The following is a 24,442-nucleotide window of genomic DNA, read 5'->3' on the forward strand; positions in this document are numbered from 1 at the left end:
GCCTCCGGCCCCATACAGTATAGCAATAGTACTTAGACTTATATACTTTCCAGCCCTCTCTAAGCATTTTACAGAATCCCCAACAATCTGGCTTCTCATCTTACCGAGCTTGGGAGGATGGAAGGCTGAGTCAACCTCGAGCCAATGAGAATTGAACTGCTGGCAGTCAGCAGAATTAGCCTGCAATACTGCATTCTAACCATTGTGCCACCTGTATACTGTATACAGTATATACGGTACCCTTTCTCTCTGTCCCTCCCTCCTCAGACACACAAAAACATATCTTTTAATCTCTGTTCCTGCTCCTGGAAACACCGAACAAATGTTTTTTGGGCTTGTTCTGAAATAGCTTGATAATTTGGCACTGGTGTTCAGAGGTGAATTAGCACTTGCAGGCAAACTTCAGTCTTGTGACACATAAAAATGAGCACTTTTGTGATTCCATAACATTGTTTTCAAGCTTGGGCTTCAATTGGTTATTGACGTTTTCTGACATTTTGGAATGTAGTGTATTGGAATTCTGAGCTTTGTACTCTTGAAGTCAATATTTATTAACATCATTAAGTGAACATAAAAGGTTTTGATGGTTAACCCCATCCCTCAAACAACGAATTAAGTATTTATGAAGACAGAGAATAATTTTTACTACATCAAATTGAGATTGATATCTGCTTTTTTAAAAGATCAGCATTTGAATGATTTATGCAGCTTTATTCCTTCATAGAAAAATGTCCAGGAAATATTGCAACTAAATATTGAGAATGTGGCATGTTGGATAAATTTAACCAAGATGGGAAAACACAAGATACAATTCAACCAAACATAATTTTTCTAACATTCAATCCTTTTAGGTGAAGGGATTCTTTAAATATCTGCTTAACTCTCCACTCAACTGGGAGAAAATAATATTGATTGTGATATTCTCAAATTCTGTAACAAGATACATATTCTTTCTCTTTTTTCTCATTCTTCTTCAAATATATTCAGAGACCTAAGCATTATTGTATAAATCATTAGCAGATGCTGGTTGACTTTTATTTTCTTGTAACTGTAGTTTTGAGAGAAATAATGGCTGGTGGGTAGTGGTGGAAGAGAAGAATCAATCTGGTTTTAGAAAAATATCTAACTTGATTCTTACATGTAATGGATGTTTGTGGAGAATTTTCAGAGGAGTTAAGTGATCTTAAACTTCAGATTCTCCAACTGTTCTTTTAGCCCCTCCAGGAGGATAAAATAACTGACTTCTTTGTTCAAATATAAGAACGTCCCACCTCTTTTCTGGACCAGGGTCAAATACATTGATGAGATTCACACATTGCATTAAACTATAACAGGACTTTCCAACCTTGGGCACTTTAAGACTTGTGGACTTCAGCTCCCAGAGTTCCTCAGCCAGCCATGGGGAATTCTGGGAGTTGAAGTCCACAAGTCTTAAAGTGGCCAAGTTTGGAGACTTCTGAGATATAATTTAGTTTCTTGGCTTGCTTGGACTTACAGTATTTTGTGAATCCAGCCATTAGGGTTTTTAAGCCAGAACTGATATTTTAGCACATACATTCAGGACCCTGTAATTCAGGTTTTAATTCTGATTGGACAGTTATGGCAGAGATATCATGAAAAGTACTGAATAGTTTTTCAGTTTTTGTTTAGTGTACAAAGAAGGAACAATTAGAATTATGGACTGGGTAGGAGAGACCAATAAATGGGCAAACTTTAAAATTTTATCAATCAAGAGGTTATAATTCAGAAGTAGAACACATTTTATAGGTAGAGAATTTCAGGTCCACTCTGACGTTTCTAGTTAAAATCAGATCACATAACCAGGGATGGAATGTATTTCTAGATAAGGTTTTCGTGTTATGAAGACTGCAGGTAAACATGATCAGAAATTAGGAACAACCAATCAAAAAGCTGTTCAAGAGACATGAATCAAAACAGTCACATGACATTAACTACTAGAAATTGGTAGTTTCTCCATTGCCTCTTAACTCTAACAACATCAACCACAACAATTAAACAATGCATGCAAATTTTGATCCAGTAGGCAACATGTGATGAAAATTCAGGAGTGAAAGATAGAAATTCTAAAAATTAGATAACTTTCTCAGATTTGGACTAGATGACCTACAAGGTCCCTTTCAACTCTCTTACTTTGCTATTCTATTTTTCTGTCAACTATTAGATTAGCTCTCCCCTTAAGTAGTGTTCATAATTTGGGCCTTTGGCTTCCACGTTTATCAGTCAAGAGAGTTGATCCTGTAAGCAACTTGTGATGAAAATTCAGGAGTGAAAGAGAAATTCTAAAAATTTGTATTCAAAATAGGCTCACCTATTGATTACATCAGTGCTGAAAGGAACCAGGCATTGAATGGGTGCAGCTGGTGGCATTTTTTTAAAACTTTCAAATATTTATATACCACCCACCAAAATATTTATCCCAGGGCAGTTCACAGTATAATTAAAGCAAAGCAAAAATATATTGTTTAAATAATGAGCTGCCTAGGAATATGGAGTAGTCTAAATGAAACATATACTAGTAAGGCAGTTTAAAATATCCACACGCTCAGCTAGCACAATGTAATTTTTTTAAAGATCCAAGCAATAAACACCTTAAGTAAATAGGTTAATTTGAGGCCAATACAGGTATTCTTCGACTTACGATCTTAATCAAACGTGGAATTATGGTCGTAAGTCACAGCGGTTGTTAAGTGGATTGCCATATGACTGTGTCTAATTTTACAGCCTTTTGTACCAGTTGTTAAGTGAATATGATGGTCGTTCAGTGAACCCATTTTAGCCAAAGGATGGAAGCAAACACCGATTTTGGGATACAAATGCCAACAATCATAGTGACATGACCAGGAAACACTGCCAATGGTCATAAATATGGACTGGTTGCCCAGTGTCCAAAATGAGATCACATGAACCTGGGGGACATTGGAACTTTGAAACCAGGTCCTACCGTAAGTAGCTCTAGAGAGCTCCGTTGTAACTTCGAACATTTGCTAAGCAGTTCGTCATAAATCGAGGACTGCCCATAACTCCTTGAGGAGGGGTTTTGCAATCAAGGTAGTATATGAAAAAGGACCCCACTGCAGCACATACCTTGTTTGTGAGTGTGGAGAAGGGTTGGCAGCTGAACTGATACCACCCAAATGCAAGGGTGGGATTCTACTGGTTCGAGAGAACTGGATGTTAAATTTGCATCTGATTCATTGAACCAGTATTGAACCGACTGGCTGGCCCTGCCCCGCCCCGCCCCACCCTACCCTACCCTACCCAGGAGTCTCCATGAGTCCCGTTTTTGACACAGGTAAGTACAGGGTTCATGCAGAGGCTCTGGGAGGCGGGAAAACGTCCCTCCCGTAAGTTCCGGTAGGCCACACCCAGCATGGCCACGCCCACCCAGCAACTGGGCAATCAACCAGTTGCTGGGATTTTTGAATCCCACCCCTGCCCAAAACCTAAATGAATAAGAACAGTGTGGATTAGTGGTTAGGGTGTTCAAGACAGAGCAAGGCTCCAGGTTCAGGTCTAACCTCAGGCATGGAATTTCAGGCCAGCCATCCTGTTTTAGCTCAAGCTACCTCACAGAGTTGTTGGGAAAACCATGGCAAAGAATGGATTTACCTGTTTGTTATCTTCCGCTGAAAAAGCAGCGAAAGGTAACAAACAGGTAAACAGCATCTTCCTTGGACATCCCGACAAAGCCGCAGAGTTTTCTGTATTCAGGTTATTCCTGGGGAATGTAGCTTCTTGCCTTTACGGTTCACTGAAGTAGGACAGACTCTTTGAATTTTAAGAAGCTCTAATTGACATAGAGCAGAACTCATTTCAGTTTACCATGGCCAACAATATATAGTTAAAAACTTCCTCTGCCTTTGCCTTCTGCGGTCCAAATCTCACTTGCTTTGGTGAAAGTTGGTCTCTGGAATATTTCAGTGGTAACTTTAATATTCCAATTTATAATTGAGGCTTACGGTTTTTCGATTTCTAACCCCTTACTTACCACTAAATGGCTGCTGTCGAAGATCAGACTTACCATACTGGTAAATATTGGTTTAGGCTGAGAGAAACCTCAAATGTTTTATTTTTTTTCCCCCTTGCTACTTCTGGCTGGTGCACCTGACTGGAAGCTTTCATCGTACTTAGTGCCATGCTGTGTACCCAAGTAGAACAAGATGGCAAGCTGCTTTTTGGCTGGGAAGCAACAACAACAATAAACAGAAGTCTGAAGAAAAGATGGAAAAATGTTCCATCTTTAGCTCAACAGCTATTTGTCACCGAACAGTTTGGGGTGATGCCATGCCCTTGCAGATACTTCAAAGAATTTCAGCCCCACCTGCATGATATAAATAAATCCAAATGTTAAAGCTCAGGTTTTTTTTTTAAAAAAAGATGCTCTCCTAAACTGACGGTTAGTTAATAATCACATGAGACGTTCATGTTGTTTTTGGATAACTAGAATTTGGGAATTGCTAAGACTTTATTGAATATCCCTTCTGCAGCAAGCAGTTAGTCAGAGGGGAGTTATTGGTCACATTTTTGGAGATTCATGTCTTTAGCTTGTTGCATTGTGAGGAATCCAACATGGTGGCTGTGCAGCCTGACAGGAAACTAAGCAATGATTTCGATGTATTTATATGATGGCAGGATAGAAGTTTAAAATAAATAAGGGGGCTTTGATGGCTCTGCAGCTAAAAATGCTGAGCTTGTCAGCTGGAAAGCTGAGTGCTGTGCAACAGGATGTGTTCCTGTTATTTGCTCCAGCTCCTGCCCATCCAGCAGTTTGAAGGCATGCAAATGCGAGTAGATAAATAGGTACCACTTCGGTGGGAAGGGAACATATAATCATGTTGACCACATGACCACAGAAAATGTCTTTGGACAATGTGGAGTTGGAAGGAACCTTGGAGGTCTTCTACTCCAACCCCTGGGAAACCCTCTATCAAGGAGCCTCTGTGATACAGTGGTTAGACCGCAAGCTACTTCTGCAGCTAGCTGCCTACAGTTTGGTAGTTCAAATCCCAACAAGCTCAAGGCTGACTCAGCCTTCCAACGTTCCGAGGTAGGTAAAATGAGGACCCAGATTGTTGGGGACAAGAGACTGACTCTGTAAACCGCTTTGAGAGGGCTGGAAAGCACTATAAAGCAGTATATAAGTCTAAGTGCTGTTGCTATTTCAGGCAATTTTTAAATGGATGCGATGATTGTTTGCTGCCCAGAATCACTAGTTTGGGATGGGGGCAGCCCTACAATTTGAGTACATAAGTAAAGCTACATCTGTTAGCCAGTGCTAGTTGAAGTGTTTTGTTAGAAACAAGGCTGCTTTTTATACCGACGAGGGAAAACTGCCTCTAAGAGCTGTTGCCTGTTTCCTTGACAGTGAGAATGGCACCCCTCTGTCAGATCGAATGAGATCTTCACATTCCAGCATTGCTAGGAAGTTTCTGTGACAGTTGAGGTCCCTCGTGTTGAGTAATATCGGTTACCGTATTTGGCTATTCTCGCTGTGACGGAAACCAAGGTCAGTCAAGTGTTTGGCCATGCTGGCTGCCATTCTGAATTCCTCACTTTCATCCAGGTTTTACAGCTGCAGGCGGGGAGGGGGGAAAACCCCCCCTTTTGACTCTGCTTAGCTCTTCTGCTCCTGAATGGAATCCTTTCACAACTTTTCCTTCATTAATGACTAAGTGTTTCCTGTGGGACCTGTTAATAATGAAGCAAGAAAGGGATGAAGGAGGTACAAATGATGGAGGGATGGTGAGATGTGTGTGTGTGTGTGTGTGTGAAAAGATTTGCAAGAAGCAATGGAATAAGGAGACTCCTTTGCCCCTTGGTGATAAATGAATGCAGAACACAATGATATTCTCTCTCTTTTTAAAAAATTCTGTGTTCATTGTAAGAGAGGAATTATGTCTTTATGTCAAAGGTCTGAGTAACTTTAATCTCTGTACCAGGGGCCTCCAACCTTGGTAACTTGTGGACGTCAACTCTTAGAATCCTGGGAGTTGAAGTCCACAAGTCTTAAAGTTGCCAAGTTGGAGACCCCCCTACTCTAGTGCAATCAATTAATTCCATTCCCTTAGGGAAGTGATATTAAAAGAAAAACAAATCTTGAACTACGCTGCCTATGGTTGGACTTAAGCGTAGCACACAAAATTATCTGCTACAATGTCCTACCAGCTTCAGCTTCAACCACAACAATGCAAGAGTACACAACAGATACAAACTCAATGTTAATCGCTCTAAACTTGATTTCAGAAAGTACGACTTCAGCAACAGAGTGGTCAATGTCTGGAATGCACTACCTGACTCTGTTGTTACATCCTCTAACCCCCACTCCTTTAACCTCAAACTAACCACTATTGACCTCACCCCATTCCTAAGAGGTATGTAAGGGGCGTGTGCATAAGTGCACCATTGTGCCTACCCTCCCTGTCCTATTGTCCCCATTTATTCGTACCGATTTCCTGTATTCTTACTCATGTTTATACTTACACCTATTACCTTGTAAGCGATTGACAAATCAGATAAATAAGATTCAACTTGAGAAACTATGATCTCTTCAAAGACAGCAGGGTCTTGTGTGCTAAATCTTCCTGATATAATTATCTGACGGGCAAAACTGTGCTTACAATGAACATAAGTAGTCCGTGGAGGGGGTTCATTTTGAAATTTATTTTTTAAAGAAAAAAATGTGAACATATTTGAAATGATGAACACAATGTTCATCTGTCCTCTAGTAGAGACAGTCCTCAACCTACAACAGTTCATTTCATGACTGTTCAAAGTTACAACCGCACTGAAAAAAGTGACTTATCACTGTTTTTCACACTTAGGACAACTGCAGCATCCCCATGGTCACATGATCAAAATTCGGATGCTTGGCCACTGGCTCATACTTATGACCATTGCTGTGTCCCGAGGTTATGTGATCCCCTTTTGTGACCACCTTCTGACAACGGGTTCTTGTTTATGACCATTGTTGTGTGTGTGTGTCCCAAGATCATGCGATCATTTTTTGTAACAAGTAAAGTCAACGGGGAAACCAGATTCACTTAACAACTGTGGCAGAAAGGTCATGAAATGGGGCAAAAACTTAACAAACGTCTCACTTAACAACAGAGATTTTGGGCTCCATCGTGATCATAAGCCGAAGAATACCTGTAATTAGCAAGACTCAAGTTGGAATCTATACTTGACCATGAAGTTCACCAGGAGATTTGGGGCCAGTTAATTCTCAGCCTGGCTATTTCATTGATTTTTCAGATGAAATCAACCCTTCCTGATGGCCATTGACCAGAAATCTAATATAACAGTTAAAACTTCATTATACACTAATATACGTAATAAAAACCTTCAATACTTTTCTTTTGTAAGCACCAGTGGTGGTATTCAATTTTTTTTACTACCAGTTCTGTGGGCGTGGCTTGGTGGGTGTGGCATGACTTGGTGGGCATGGCTTGGTAGGCGTGGCAGGGGAAAGATACTGCAAAATCCCCCTGCTTTCCAGCTCCGTTCTCCTGTGCAAGGCAACCAAAGAAGACTCAGCCAATCAGCTGGGACTCAGGAGGCGGAGAATGGATGGGGCGAGGCCAGTCAGAGGTGGTATTTGCTGGTTCTCCAAACTACTCATAATTTCTGCTATCGGTTCTCCAGAACCTGTCAGAACTGGCTGAATACCACTTCTGGTAAGCAAGCTCCATAGAGTTGTTGTGAGAGTCAACTAAGGGAGAGAGCTATCATTACAACTCACAGAAAAAAAGCAGATGGCAACAACAATTTTAAAAATTAGGATATAGGTTTCTTACTTTGTTAGGTCCAGCATATTACGTTTGGTTAGTTTTAACCTTAATTAAGTTCTCTTCAAAATCAGCTTGTTGGGTACTTAATGGTTCAATGTTTTATGCAAAAAGCAGAACCTGAATTCATTTGTTAACACAATCACTGTCACGGATTGTACTGAGTTATAATGTAATTTGTTTCGTTTTGGCTTAGCATTGTGTGAACTTAGCAACTCTGTGACTTCAAATCTTATACATTGACTTTATGTGCCAATGAAACTAATCTAGTTTATTTGGTAATCCGTGGGTTAAAACAATAGCTTAGCATGACTGGAAAACTTTGGCTCAGTGTTATAGATAAAATAGGCCACTGGATCATGTTCAACAAACCCTAGTTAAATATCAATGCACTAGTGTTATGCTAATAACATGTGGCAAACCACAAGCCTCATTGAGTACTAGCCCTGGATTCATGGTTACTTAGTTTAGGTACTAGATCGATACACTGAAAGAAATTTTCTGTGACTAGAAATTTCAAAGTCTTAATTTGCACAGGCAAAGCGGGGTAGATAAAAGGGAATGATAAAGTAGAAAAAGTCCATTTCACACGATAAATGTTTTGTGTTTAAAAATATGTCACAATTTAGGAGACTTAGAAGCAATCACCATGGTTTTCTTCTGAGGTAAATATTTGTTTTACTGTGGCCAGGCACTTCAGCTTAGTTTTTGCTTGTCCAGAGGATCAATGCTATCTCAAACGTAGATGGTGGTTGTTGGTTTGTGTGTAATGTTGTGCAATTAAGTAGTTCTCAGACCCTCTAGAATAGCATTTCTCCAAGACATGATGATCTGAGAGCCAGATTTGATCGCATAATGATAGTACAATTAGTGTAATTATAAAAACAACTGGTTTCACAGTTATTGCAGTGTACAGAAAGAAGATGACAGGGAGACAAATTGTTTTGATTAAAAGTATAGTTTGCTTTTCCTCAAATGTAAGCAAGGGGGGGGAGGGGAAATCACAGCTGTAGACATGGCAGTTTTGATGTCTTGGTAGGGAATAACTAGAGACATTAAAACCCTTTGGCATCAAAGTCAGATCCACACGTGAGAACTGCTGATTGACCACCGAATAGGAAAAACATAGATGTTTATTAATTAATTTGAACCAAAACCTAAAGTCAGATGGGAGGAGATTCTAAACATTCATGGGAGTCCACAGGCACCAAGTGCCCTCTTCATGGGATAACATGAGGGGGGCCAAGGTTGAAGCAGTCTTGTCCTTCCGAGGTTGGTACAATGAGTACCCAGATTGTTGGGGGCAAGATGCTGACTCTGTAAACTGCTTAGAGAGGGCTGTAAAAGCACTGTGAAGCAGTATATAAGTCAGAGCTATTGCTATTTCCTTCCTTCCTTCCTTCCTCCCTCCCTCCCTCCCTCCCTCCCTTCCTTCCTTGGTAGTGCAGTGGTTAGAATGCAGGATTGCAGGCTGACTCTGCCCACTGCCAGCAGTTCTATCCTGACTTGCTCAAGGTTGAGTCAGCCTTCCGTCCTTCCAAGGTCAGTAAAATGAGAACTCAGATTGTTGGGGACAAGATACTGACTCTGTAAACCGCTTAGAGAGGTCTGTAAGGGCATTGTGCAGCGGTATATCAGTCTAAACGCTATTGCTATTTTCCATACTTGGAGTTGGGGAGAGAGGCTTGCAAATTTGATGGCCTGTTTTCCAGAGATTCTTCGTTTTTCACTAGGATAAGAAAGGAAGGTTTGCAAATGTTTGATGGTCTAGCAAAAAGGATACCCCTGTAGAAAGATAACAGCAAAGGCACAAATAAGCTTCGTTGTTTGTTTGTTCTTTTTTCACCTTGAAATGTAACATTAAGACCTATTCGCTATTTATTTTTTCCTTTCCCCATAATCATTCTGCTTGCTGTAACAGCTGTTGTATGTAGTAAGCTTCAGCCCTGGCTCATGTTAAATCCTCTAGACTAGAGCAATTAGCTCCAGAGGAGACCCCCGTGTTTATAATTGGCAGAATTTTCCTTGCACATTAAAGGGTTGAAAAGGCAGATCCTAAAGACGCAAGCAGGCTCAAGTTATTAAATGGTGCTGTTGGCAGAAATTTGTTTGCAACAAGACTGGCTTTTGCTGCCAAGTCTCAAAAATATGATTTACATAGAAGCATTAAAAAGCTATCTGCTTAGTAATAGTTCATCCTATGTCTGTCTGTCGGTCTGTCTGTCTCTCTCTCTGGGAGCTGCCAAGCAAAGTTTCTTGCTCAGAATTTGGATTTTGCTGGGTTGGATAGATGGTAGTTGGAGGATAGATGATCCTTTGTTTCCTAATGGGGTATCTTGACCCAAGTAGGCCTTTGGGAGATGTTTTCATTGCAATGTGCATCTTTTACGGATATTCCTGTGGAAAAAAATAGTTTTGGATCCTGTTTTGACCTAGGCTTCCCCAAAAGCACGAAGCCGACTCCTCGTCCCGATAAAACCCCTTTTATTTAGTTTAAAGTAAATTCCTCTCTAGTAAAGTCCCGGCCAACAGTCTTTCAAGAGACTTCATAATTACAGACCTTGATCAGGCTTGGAGAGCTGCCAGGCCAATAACTTCCAAACGCCACTCTGTAGCAGACAATACTTGGCAAGGAGTCAGGAACACATCTTCACCCTAATGAATTGAACGAATTGTCTCCTGCAAACACAGCTCCCCATTTGCTCCTCTTTATTCCCTATGGAAGGGGCCATCCACCATCTACCTGTGCCTTTACTCCTGAGTTAACCCTTGTTTCTTAGCTATTCCCTTCTCCTGGCAGCTTTGTGCATGTGCACACTGGGAACAGGCTCCAGCTGTTCTTCTTCCCCACTGATCTCCGACTCCGAAGGCAGCTGATAACTGTCAGACGGCCCTGGCCTCATCCCTGCCTCCAATGCAGAGCACTCATCAGAGCCTTCCCCAGATTCCAGGACTGGCCCATGTTCCTCCCCAACCTCTTCACTGTCCAAATGGCCACAACAGATCCATAGATTTCACACTAGGGCCCCCCAATGCTGCTCAAATACTATTGCGTCTTTCCAATCGGCTTTCGGCAAGAAGTTTATTGAAATTGAATGAACTGATAGTCCTCTACCTACAACAATTCATTTAGTGACCGTTTGAAGTTACAACAACCCTGATAAAAGTGATTTATGACCGATTTTCACACTTAATGGCCAACATCCTCATACTCACGTGATCAAAATTCAGATGCTTGCCAACTGGTTCATACTTATGACCAGGGGTGGGATTCAAGTTTCTTAACAACCGGTTCTGTGAGCATGGCCTAATTTGTGGGTGTGGCTTGGTGGTCACGTGACTGGCTGGGCATGGCTTGCATGTAAATATTGTAAATATATATGTAGAGATTGGATTTTTTATTTATTTAAAAAAAGAGCAACTTTTACCCAAAAGCAGGCAAAGCAGGCAGGCAGATTGAGCTGCTTGCAGAATCACAGCTTCATTCAGAGATCTACCTTTCTGCAATCTGCTGCCTGAGTCTGCACTGAAAAATAGAAGCTTCAAACCTAAGGAAGGTTCAGCTCTGCTCTCAGGCCACTTCTCCCCTCCCCCAACCCCCTGAATACCACCCTTGACTGGGCCTCTGGGAAGCCTCCTGGGCGGGGTGGGTGTGGAGGGGAGGGGCCAGCCAGTGATGCGATTTGCTGGTTCTCCGAACTGCACAGAACCATAACAACTGATTCTATAGAACTGGTCCGAACTGGTAGAATCCCACCCCTGCTTATGACCGTTGCAGTGTCATGGGTCATGGGATCTCCTTTTGCGACCTCCTCACAAAAGACAATGGGGAAGCCTGATTCACTTACGAACCGTGTTACTAACTTAACTGTAGTGATTCACTTAAGAACTGTAGCAAGAAAGTTCATATCATGGGGCAAACTTCACTGAACTTGCTTAGCAAGAGAAATTTTGGGCCAAGTTGTGGTCATAATTCAAGTACTACCTGAATAACGTTTCTCCTGTTATGAATCTTGCAGTGATAAAGCCTATGCTGTAGGAGTTAAAGAAGTTCCCCCTATACATTGAAAATCAACGTAGAGAAAAGTAAAGTCTTACACTTAGGCAAGAAAAACCAAAAGGACACATATAAACTGGGTGAAACCAGGCTCAATAGCAGTAACTGTGAGAGGGTCTTAGAGTCTTAGTGGACAACCAGCTAAATAGGAGCCAGCAGCGTGCAGCAGCAGCCCAAAAAGCAAATGCAATCCTAAATTGCATTAACAGAGGGATACAATCGAGATCAAGTTAGGCACCAATACCACTCTATAAAGCCTTAGTAAGACCACACCTAGAATATTGCACCCAATTTTGATCACCACACTATAAAAAAAGATGCTGAGACTCTGGAAATAATGCAGAGAAGAGCAACCAAGATGATGAGGGGACCGGAGGCTAAAACATACGATGAATGGTTGCAGGAACTGGGCCTGGCTAGTCTAGTGAAGAGAAGGACCAGGGGAGACATGATATTCCAATATTTGAGGGGCTGCCCCAGAGAGGAAGAGGTTAAGCTATTTTACAAAGCACCTGAAGGCCAGACAAGGAAAAATGGTTGGAAACTAAACAAGGAGAGATTCATCCTAGAAATAAGGAGAAATTTTATGACAGTGAGAACAATCAACCCATGGAACAGAAGTTGCCTTCAGAAGTTGTGGGAGCTTCATCACTGGAGGCTTTCAAGAAGAGACTGAACTGCCATCTGTCAGAAATGTTGTAGGGTCTCCTGCTTGGATGGGGGGTTGGACTAGATGACCTGCAAGGTCCCTTTCAACTCTGTTAATATGTGTCTGTATCCCTTTTTTAAAATGGAAATTGTGCAGACGAGAACCACAAGCTGGGGAAGAATTAATTAATGGAAAAAACAAACCCTGGTACAGCCAGATTAAGGGAGGTGGAAGTCATAAAGACATCTGATCGAAAGCCAACCATCGCGCAGAAAGGATACAGTTGGCACGGCTATGGAATTTGGTCTACTGATCATCCTGCTCTTTTAAAAGTTTACGCCATGTTTCATCACTGCCTTGCTGCAGGATTATGTATGAGTCACACCCTTCGGTTTGGTGAGCTTCCAGGTTTGGGAGGACCCAGCAAGCAAGGTGGAAAGACACAGAGAGAAAACAGGGAACAAACTCAAGAACACTTCACAGCTTTGGAAGAGGAACCTGAAGCTGCCTCAATTGTGCTCAGATATAAATTAGCAGATGAAATAAATGAGATTCAGAGGGGTTCCTGAATTCTGATGTACATTTTGTATTAATGGAAGATTCCTAATGCTTGATTTGGTAACCCTTCTCACAATATACATACATACATACATACATACATACATACATACATTCATACATATAGTTTTTGTGGATACTTACATGTATGGCATTCAGCTTTGTTTGGGTATTTTCCCACGTCATTGTAGTTGTGCTTTTAAAGTTGTAGCAACGTTTCGGCAGAATCTCATCTGCCATCATCATACAGAAGCCTGATGATGGCAGATGAGATTCTGCTGAAATGTTGCTACAACTTTAAAAGCACAACTACAATGACGTGGGAAAATACCCAAACAAAGCTGAATGCCATACATACATACATACATACATACATACATACATACATACATATGCCTAATTGGGCTGATTCCTAGCCATTGCACCCGCTTCTCTTTGAGCATGAAATTCCACAACTTTGGGATGTTCTTGTAAAATTTAGGGGTGGGATTTTACCGGTTCAGACTGGTTCTATAGAGCCGGTTGTTATGATTTTGCACGATTTGGAGAACAGGAAAATCATGACCCTGGCTGGCCCCCGCCCCTCTCCACCCACCTCTCCCTCCCCCGCCCAGTCAGTCCTTATTGAGCATGCGTGACATCGCTGACTGCGTTCTCCTCCAACCAGTCACTCCTTAAGGTATTTCTTCCCCCCCTCCCGACGACCAGCTGTTCCGATGTTCAGCTGTGCCGGGATCCCCCTCGCTGTCTTACTGGTTCTCCCAGGAGGCTTCCCTGAGTCCCAGGAGGCACAAAGGGATGCAGGGGTCGGGAGCTGCGCACCATTTTTTGGCCTTCCTGGGCCCCAGGGAAGCCTTCTGGAAGCAAAAATGCCCAGGAGGCAAAAAAAACCATAAACAAACCCAGTGGGGGTGCTGAAAAAAAAGCGATGCCCACCCAGTTACATGGCCATGCCCACCTAGCCATGCCCACAGAACCGGTTGTTAAAAAGTTTGTATCCCACCCCTGTGTAAAATTAATTGTCAATGTCAAAAGGCACATTAAGTTGCATATGTTTTGTTATGGACAAGCTAAAGAGAGTGCCAAACTGATTTTCAGAGGGCCTGTTTCTGAAACCCCGTTGTTCCTGTCGATTTACAAAAGGCTGCTTTAGACCAAAACAACTCCATCATCCATTCGATTGTGTATCGTATTCTTTCCCCAGAATCCAGCAGTAAGAGCCACTTCCTATTAGCGATAAACATCTCGTTTTCCCCTCGGCAGGAAATCAGGGTTTGATATCTTGCCTTGAAGCACTGGAGTCATGTTTGGCACCGATAAGAGGGTCATTCCAAACAAATTTGCTCTGTTCCAGCTATGGGGAGGGACGTGAAGTCGAAACACAGTGGAACCTTTTATAGGGGAATGTACCCATGGCCTGGATGAGCTTTTGCTGAGATGGTGTCTGAAATGAACTACAGGTGGGGCTGGACTTATGACCACAATTGACCCCCCCACCCAAAAAAAATATTCTGCTGCTGAATGAAACAGTTTTAAGTGAATTCTGCCCCATTTTATGAGCTTTCTTTCCACAGTTGCTAACTGAAGCACTGCACTATTCTATTCTATTCTATTCTATTCTATTCTATTCTATTCTATTCTATTCTATTCTATTCTATTCTATTCTATTCTATTCCATCCCATCCCATCCCATCCCATCCCATCCCATTCTCACCTGACATTTGATATAAATAAGTAAGCTACAAAGGGTAAGAAGTATCAAAACATATGCTTGTGACATTACCAAGCACATTTGATCATTGGATAGACTATATCAGTATCCTAAATAATGGTTCTTCACAGTTCTTTAAAAATGTGGCATAATCGTTGATTGTGAATGAAATTACAAAGGAAAATGCAGAATTCTCACAATGGCTTAATGTATATTATAGACCTGTGTTGATATTAACCATGATTGGTTATTTTGAAGCTTACGACATTTTGTGAACGCAACGTATTTATGGTGTATTTTCAGTCCTAGAAAATGAGTTACAATAATTTGGTGACCAAATGAAGATGGTTTTGTGAACTCATGAATAGAATTTGAAGAATGACAAAATTTCCTTTTGTTTTCTCTCTCTCTTACAGACCTAACGTATGTGGATCACGGTACAATGCATATTGCTGTCCTGGGTGGAAAACTTTACCTGGTGGAAATCAATGTATTGTCCGTAAGTTGTTATTTCTTTATTTATTAGGAAATCTCTCATTTGTTTTGCTGTTTTTAAATTTTATTCTTATTTTTAAAAAGTCAAAATACAGTTAAATTAAGGAGAAATTTCCTGACAGAGAGCACAATTAATCAGTGAAACAACCTGTCCCCAGAAGTTATGGGTGCATCAACACTGGTGGTTTTGAGGAAGCGATTGGACATCCACTTGTCAAGGATGGCATCGTATATATAAAATCACGTGAAGTCTTAATCCCACTTTATAAATCCTTATTAAGGCCACACCTGGAATCCTGCATCCAGTTTTGGTCACTACATTAGAAAAAAGATGTTGAGGCTTTGGAAAAAGTGCAAAGAAGAGCAACTGAGATGATTAAAGGCCTGGAGACTAAAACGTACGAAGAACGGTTGCAGGATTTGGGCTTGGCTAGTCTAGAGAAAGGAAGGACTCAGGGGATATGATAGCAGTATTCCAGTATTTTGAAGGGCTGCCACAAAGAGGAGGGGGTCAACTTATTTTCCAAAGCCCCAAAGGGCAGGACAAGAAGCAATGGATGGAAATGAATCAAGGAGAGAAGCAACTTGGAATTAAGGAGAAACTTCCTAACAGTGAGAACAACCAGTGGAACAGATGCCTTCAGAAGCTGTGGCTATTCCATCATTGGAGGTCTTTAAGAAGAGACTGGACAGTCATTTGTCTGAAGTGGTATAGGGCCTCCTGCCTGAGCAGAGGGCTGGACTAGAAGACCTCCAAGGTTCTTTCCAGCTCTATACTTAAGCATAGGCTGCAGCAACAGCAATGACAAAATAATGTGAGCCTTGACTCTTAGGTTTGACGAAGGGTCCCTGAAGATCAGTCAATCCAGAAAGGGTTTGATAGTCCGAAGAGTTCAGTCATTCATCAGCCTCTCACTTCACCAGTCAGTATCTCTGAAAGTGTTATCCTTTTCTTTCTTATTTACAGCGATTTGCAGACATTCCTGTGGAGATGGATTTTGCTCAAGGCCAAACATGTGCACTTGTCCAAATGGCCAGATTTCTCCATCCTGCGGCTCAAAATCAGGTATGCATTCAAGACTTGGATCGGTCGTCTCTGCTTGCATGCTTAACCTAGTAGAACAGGTTGTTGATGGGTTCCTCGTATCTTAGTAGTTGAGACAACTAAACAGTGACCTGTGTTTGCCCACAACTAAGAGAATCTAATGCAGAGCTGCCCAACCTTGGCAACTTTAAGGCGGGAAGACTTCAACTCCCAGGATTCCACAGCCAACTAGGGAAATGTGGGAGTTGAAGTCCGTAAGTTTTAAAAGTTGGCAAGGTTGGACGTCCTGATGTAGTACCTAGGTTTGAGTTACTTGCAAGCATTCCTTATGGTCATTTTAAAGATAACAAACAACATCCTATCATGGCAGATTTTGATTTCGTCTTCTAATTTACACTTGACACATCAATCTTTTTTTTTTTTTTTAAGAAATGAACAAACTACAATTTTTGTGAGTCCTGAAAGATCTGGTCATTTTTTCACCAGAGGCTTCCAAGCAGAATTGAGAGGCATGTATAGGGGTGTTCGGTGACCTAATTTTTCAGGAAATGGTATTAATTAACATTCAGATGCATTAGGCTCATCTGGAACTGTTTTATGAGTTCGTAAAGGAGACGAAAGCGAAAAGGAGGGTAAACATTTACATTAAGTAGAATAAAATTAATACCATGCAAATAGAAAGTTAATGTCTCTTGTAGGCAGCATGAATGTTTAGATCTCACGTCGGTTGGCTTCCCAGTGTTGTGTGAGATCAGTAGCCCAATTCTACTTTTATTAGATGGCTGGTGTTTTGTATTTACAGTTGCGTTCTTCTTAAATTGTGTTTTGAATTCATATGTAGTTTTGTTTCCTGTTTGTTGTTGTCGTTGTTGGCCAAAGTTGAATACAATTCTTTTTGATCCAGAGACAGGACATAAATCTAATAAATTATTCCCTCTTTGCTTGCTGGTTTATTTGCACTGCAGGGGTGCTCTTTAAATTATTTTTTGGGCATTGTTTAATTAGGTCCATATAACGAATTCAGCCCTCTGCTTCACTAATCCCATGCCAGAAAAAAAAGGAGTTTCAGGAAAATGTTTTACTTATTAAAACACAAGTTTTTGACCTGAAATATACTCCAGATTCTCAGACTATAATTCCCATCTTCCTGAGTCTGAGAGGTATGAGGGGGAATTGCAACCCAACGTATGGGTAGTCCTTGAGATACGACCAGTGGTGGGATTCAATTTTTTTTTACTACTGGTTCTGTAGCATGGCTAGGTGGGTGTGGCTAGGCGGACGTGGCCATGTGATTGGGTGGGCATGGCTTTTTTTGCAGCACCCTCCCTACCCCCACCCCATTTTTTGAACTTTCCTGACCTCGGGGGGAGGGCATTTTTGCTCTCAGAAGGCTCCCCTGGGCCTCAGGAAGAAAAAAGCATAGGAGAGGCACACAGCACACAGCACTCCACACTCCGTTTTGGGGCTTTCCTGGCCTCAGAGGAGCCTCTAGGGGGACGTTTTTGCTCCCAAGAAGCTTCCCTGGGGCCCAGGAAGGCAAAAAATAGAAGGGAGCTTCCTGCGTGTAGCAGTAAAAAGCGAGGGGAATCCTGGCACAGCTGTTCGTAGGAACAGCTGATTGTCGGGAGATTAAAAAAAAAAAGAAATACCTTAAGGAGTGACTGGGCAGGCGAGATTTGGGCAGTCAGGGTAAACGAGCATCGGACATCGGATGGGCGGGGCAAGCAAGTGAGCAGCAACTGGGCAACTGGGTTGGGGGCGTGGCCAGCCAGATGGTACTACTGGTTCAGCGACCCATGCCAAATCCTTGCTCCCGGTTCGTGTGAACCGGTGCGAACTGGCTGAATACCACCACTGGACACGTCCATAAATGATCCCAAGATTTCTGTTGTGAGACATTTGATAAGTGAGTTTTGCTCCATTTTATGATCTTTCTTGCCATAGTTGTTAAGGGAATCGCTGCAGATGTTCAGTTAAGTAACAGGGTTGTAGAGGGAATCTTGGCTTCCCCGCGGACTTTGCTTTTCAGAAGGCCGCAAAAGGGGATCCCGTGATCCCAGGATGTCGCAACCATCATAAATATGAGTTAGCTACCAAGAGTGAAATTTGATCACTGCAACAGTCATAAGTGCGCAAAATGGCCCTAAGTCACTTTTTTCAGTGCCGTTGTAACTTTGAGCGGACACTAAACGAACTGCTGTTAAGTCAAGGAATACCTGTATTCGGGAGACACCAATTGGAGGAAGTGACACTTGAAAAAATGTCAGCTCTTGTTGACTCTTTCTCTATTGCTCAACCTTAGACTTACTTTTCCAGTGGTTCATTGATAAATAAGATTGTGAACCATCATAAGATTTCCCCACCCCCCACACACCATTCTTTCAACTAAGCAACAGCCTGAAATGCTTAAAACTTTACATCTGTTCTTTGCCTGGACCTCAGCACTGGGACAAGGCTGGTGAAGACAGCCATGAATGCCTTTTGGTAAAAAAAAATAAAATAAAATAAAATTCCGGATCCTCCTCTGCATTTATCCTCTTAGACCTCACAGATGTTTCCCGCAATTCCGTTCTTCCGTAAGGATTTCAAAGAGATTGTGGATGAGATGGAAGCACAGATCCATTAGTCTGGCCAAGAGTCCAGCTTGTTAGTTCATCCAGATGCTTCCAACCCATAGCCCACTCCTGTTGTTACCTCCTTGCAGTCTCTGTTCCAATAAGGGAGAATATTTGTAGCTCAGGGTGGACATGAGGGCTCCTTGGTTGCTCTCTGAGCTTGGTGCTTTTCTTGCAGACATTTCATGACCCAAATTAGGTAACATCATCAGTGCTAGTGAGGAGTGGGGTTTGCTGTCAGTTTATATTCTAGTGTCTTGCCCTGTCAGTGTTGGTTGGGATGGTCTTAGAGGTTCTTTGGTTGGGCTGTTTACTGTTGGCTTCATTGCCAGCTTCTTGATTGGGATATTGTTTACTTGATGGTTGGTCTGATTTTAATCCTGGAGTTAACTTATGCCGATCTGGGTTCGGCAACTTATGCTGATTGCTGGTGGAGAGATGGCAGAACGCATCCAGGAACACCAACTGGCAGTCAGAAAACGTGATGAAAACTCTTTTAGTTTCACAACATAGAAACAGACTTAACCACAGTTTCAGTTGGGAAAATGTGATCCTCCTAGAACAAGCCAAGTCCAAAAACGTCAGGGAATTTCTAGAAGCCTGGCACTCTGTCAAATCAGCCATCGATGGACACACGGACATTATGAACATCTATAGAGTATGCAAAAGAAACAATCAACCAGCCCAAAGGGGAACAAAAAGGATCCAAGCATCTCTCCACCAGCAATCAGCACCCAGATCAACACCAGAATATAAAAAGACAGCAAACCCCACTCCTTACTAGCACTGATGATGTTACCTTGTTTGGGTAATGAAACGTCTGCAAGAAAACCAGCAAGCTCAGAGAGCACCAAGGTTTCCTCTTCCTCCTCCTCTTCCTCCTCTTCCTCCTCCTCCTCCTCCTCCTCCTCCCTGAAAATCTCACTCCTTACTAACACTGATGGTGTTACCTAGTTTGGATAATGAAACGTCTGCAAGAAAAGCACCAAGCTCAGAGAGCACCAAGGTTTCTTTCACCTCCTCCTCCTCCTCCTCCTCCTCCTCTCACACCTTACTAGCACTGCTGATGTTACCTAGTTTGGCTAATGAAACGTCTGCAAGAAAACAAGCAGAGAGCACCAAGATCCCTCAGTGTCTGTTCCTCACAAACCACAACCCATTGTCTCAGCTTCCCTCTGGAGCCCTGTTCTGTAGATCCATGTTCGTGGCCACTTTCTCATGCCCCAGAATTGCACAAATGAACAGCAGATTATGTGAGCTAATTTCTTTTCCCTCTCTTTCTTTGAAGAAGTTACAGTCACCAATTTCACTTGGGATTCAATAAGTAGCGACAGAATTGTCTGATTGCTTTGGTAGTGCTTTTCCTCACCTTTAAAAGTGAGCCCCCCCCCCCGTGCCAAAATTATTCCGGGGAAGCTTTGGGGGTGTGTGGGTGTCAGGGTTTCTGAAGTGAGAGGATCCGTTGAGTTTGCATTTCAGTTGTATGTGTTTTCCCTGAATATGTGTCCTCTTTGTATACTTATTCTGTTGAATTTTCTCCTACATGGATATTCCAAATTACTGAGTGTAGTTCGGAAGCCAAGAACTGCATTGCAAATTTTTAGGAGATGCATAGTACAAAGATTAACCGTGTTTCTATCATTCTGTTTGCCCCGGTGTCTGAATTAGGTTGACCTCTTTTAAAAATGCAAATTAAACAAAAATTTGTAGCTTCCTACTATGCTGGGTTTATCTCATTTACTTAATCTTAACCTGGAAAAAAAACCCCATAAGTTATGTGTTCATAAAATGTGTTAAAGTCCTTTAACATAACAAAATATTAAACATTACCAAACTTCATTTTGACTTACTTTTATTTGTTGTGGGAAGTCCACCTTAATTCATTTTCTTGTAAATGGTTTTCTGGGATCAAACTGAACGAAAGGGTATTTATCCATGCTTTCACCTGTGGTTAGGCTCAATTTGATGACTTCTAAGCAAACAAAATTCAGTTTATTGTTTAATTTTTAGGGCTATGTGGAAACTCACAGGAAACTCTGTAGGTCCTCCAAGAGAGGCTATGTTGAAATTCTTGAAACTAGAAATGTGTTGTTACCGGTGGTTAACACGGAGATATTGTGGGGCATGCAGTTTTCCGTGAAACTTACAGAGTCAATTTGAATAGATGCCATGCTTTCCACTTTACTGTAACAGTAAAGAAAACATTTACCGTAAAATAGTATAAGTAAACATTTACTTACAAAACTCAACGTATTGTACAATTACAATCCCACCCACTGGAGTTTCAAACAATCCCACTGAAAATGGTGATTCAAGTACAGCATCTAGCTTGCCAATGAATGAATACATAAGAAATAGTTTTCTTTGGAGTGAGAACATGCCTTTGAATATAGTTAAAGAATACGGTTGTAAGTGTGAAAAATGGTCAGTGGTATTATAACTTTGAACAGTCACTGAACAAACTCTTTTGAGTTGACAACTATCTATACACAGACTATATATGAATCTATGACACTGTATTGAAGCTACGCTAAACTTATTTGAAAATATTTGAGTGGCTTTTTGGGTAATTATGTGGGAATGGAAGTTAGCTTTTGGCACGCTCTACTCTAATTGAAATCAGTTTTGTGGTTTTATGTTTCTACCCTGCCTGACAGATGATATCATTTCCTATGTGTTTTCTAATCAGGCCTGTTTTCTTACAATGCTATAAAGCTTAATTGAACCATTTTTCAAGCTATAGCCATCACTGCCTCTGTCCCTGATCAGATTAGGATGGAATAGATGGTGTCTGCCACCTAATTATTCTTAAGGTGGTTGGTTTTTTTTTTCCTCTTGCTAAAATTAAGTCCTACTAAGAGCAAAGTGAAAGTGGAATGATATGTAGCTTAATATTAAAAAGGCTGATTTTTCAGAAATGTAGATAGCTACTTCTGGGTGGGCTTCTACTCGTTGGGATCAGAACAAACAGAAAAATGGACGTGTCCATCTGCTTTGGGGCTGTGGTTTGGATCAAAAGTAGCTCCTTTGAAGCTTCTTGCTGTAGCAACATAAAATCTATTGGTGCCATTAAGAAAAAAAAAACCTATATGTAGAGGCACAGAGGAGAACAAGTTTGGCCTAAGGTCCCATTGATTTAATTGTCCGAGTTTTGCAGATTTCACAGCGGCTGGGTTTACATCATGCTGTGACCAAGCTTAGCATAATGTGGGAATCTTCCTTTAGCACGCTGTAAATGAATAGGTCGGTGTGGGTTTTTCTGTTTTTCTGTGCAAAGATACCCCATAAAGCAGGGATGTCCAACCTTGGCAATGTTAAGAACCCGTGAACTTCCAACTCCCACATGGCTGGCTGTGGAATTCTGGGAGTTGAAGTCCACAGGGTTTAAAGTTGCCAAGGTTGGACACCCCTGCCATAAAATCCCAAGTATCGCTTTTGGCAGGTTCAGGATAAAGTTCTACACTTCCACAGGGCTTTTTACAAGAGTTTAGACCAGAAATTTTTATGTAACCTAATTTACCTTATGAAATTATTATTGTGAGAGATTAAAATTACCAAAGACTCTTATGTACACTTGACTTGAGTTCCCAGGGAAAAGCTGAGATAAGCAACAAGGAGCAAATAATTTTCATTAACCCCAGCATATTTGCAATGCTTGATCCTAAAAGTAAAATCACAGCATCTTCTTACATCATAGTTTGGAGGATACTTAAACATCAAGGGTTAGTCATACTTTTGGGTTGGTTATGCTTTGTGGTTTAGAAATCACAGTTCCATGGCCTTATCCTTTTGAAGGTGACTTTTATATTGGAACTTTTTTCCAGTCTTTACATTCTGCATCTGCTTTAAGTGGCATCTACTTGTAGAACAAGTAGAGAATTAAATTGCAAGATTTCTCTGTTTCCCCACCCACTGATAACAACCAGGTGTCACTTTCTAGTTTACTGGTACCTGGCCAACTATGCTTTCAAATTTTGCTAGGTGGCTAGATCTCCTATATTGGCAACTTGCTAGTGGCATTGAAATACAATAAACAGTGAAACACGATATTTTTCATTAATATTTGCATGATATTTTCTTTAAAAATCATATGCACCTTTGATATTGACATTTTCCCATGTAAGTTTTTTTTTAGTTTTCACCTGCTAGCTTTCTCCTGAATCTTCCCTACAGTCAGTGTTCTGATTGAGGACCCTCTGTAGTGCAGTGGTTAGAGGTGCAATATTGCAAACTACTTCTGCAGCCAGCTGCCTGCAATTTGGCAGTTCAAATCCCACCAGGCTCAAGGTTGACTCAGCCTTCCATCCTTCCATAAAATGAGGACCCAGATTGTTGGGGGTAATATGTTGACTCCATAAACCAATTAGAGAGGGCTGTAAAGCACTATAAAGCAGTATATAAGTCTAAGTGCTTATTGCTCTTGCTCTTCTCCAAAGGCAACCATCATAATCTTTTAATGACCCTTTTAATAATCCCTTGCGGGGTGAAGTCTAGGCAAGTGAATGGAGCTAGCGGAGTGTTTACAGGCTGGATGCCCTTCCTGTTGCCAATGTGGAGTTTTGTTCAGCAGATACATTCTCATTGTGCCCAGAGAGAGAAATATCTGCCTCTACCTAGGATTGAATTCACAGCCTCCTGATTGGGAGGCGAGAGCTCCACCTCTGGTCCACCACACCATTCCATTCTCCAAAGGCGATAAGGGTCGCATTCTGCCTGCGCCTTTTAGGATGTCATCAGCAGACCCAAGCGTGGACGTTGATTGCATCTGTTGTGTGTAGTTGTTGTACAGACCCATAAATAACGGACTGTCTTTCTTTTCAAGTGCAACACTGCAACATCAGGTGCATGAATGGCGGGACGTGCAGTGACGATCATTGCCTCTGTCAAAAGGGATACACCGGAACACACTGTGGACAGCGTAAGTAATAAGAATGTTCAGTCTGAATTCAGATACAGATACAGATAATCAGAGTTGGAAGGGACCTTGTAGGTCATCTAGTCCAACCCCCCCGCCCAAGCGGGAGACCCTACACCATTTCTGACAAATGGCAGTCCAATCTCTTCTTGAAAGTCTCAAGTGATGGCGCTCCCACAACTTCCGAGGACAACTTCTGTTCCATGGGTTGATTGTTCTCACTGTCAGAAAGTTTCTCCTTATTTCCAGGTTAAATCTCTCCTTGTTCAGTTTCTATCCATTATTCCTTGTCTGGCCTTTGGGTGCTTTAGAAAATAGCTTGACCCCTTCCTCCTCCCTGTGGCAGCCCCTCAAATATTGGAAGACCACTATCATGTCTCTCCTGATCCTTCTCTTCACTAGACTAGCCAAGCCCAGTTCCTGCAACCATTCATTGTATGTTTTAGCCTCCAGCCCCAACGACACCGACGAGATGTTAAAGAAGCAATTGACAATTTGTGGTTAACAATTCAGGGAGGAAGTTCACCAGCTTACAAAAACAACAGTAGCAAGAATACCCCTTCATGGCGGGTCTTCCATTCCGCACACAGAC

General features: G+C 41.7%; 1 protein-coding gene across 2 annotated transcripts in view; it reads left to right on the forward strand.

Moving 5' to 3' along the window:
- The window catches only part of FBN1 (fibrillin 1), a 179,886-nt gene that overhangs the window by 6,123 nt on the left and 149,321 nt on the right, over nucleotides 1-24,442 (forward strand). For both annotated transcript variants that reach the window (XM_026709584.2, XM_087941425.1), the window contains exons 3-5: nucleotides 15,197-15,279; nucleotides 16,243-16,341; nucleotides 23,758-23,853. In XM_026709584.2, the coding sequence (XP_026565369.1) occupies nucleotides 15,197-15,279; nucleotides 16,243-16,341; nucleotides 23,758-23,853 (278 nt within the window). The remainder of the gene's footprint in view (nucleotides 1-15,196; nucleotides 15,280-16,242; nucleotides 16,342-23,757; nucleotides 23,854-24,442) is intronic.

Source organism: Pseudonaja textilis, chromosome 13 (assembly GCF_049901715.1).
Source record: "Pseudonaja textilis isolate UNSWEBS1 chromosome 13, rPseTex1.2, whole genome shotgun sequence".
Lineage (NCBI taxonomy): Eukaryota > Metazoa > Chordata > Lepidosauria > Squamata > Elapidae > Pseudonaja > Pseudonaja textilis.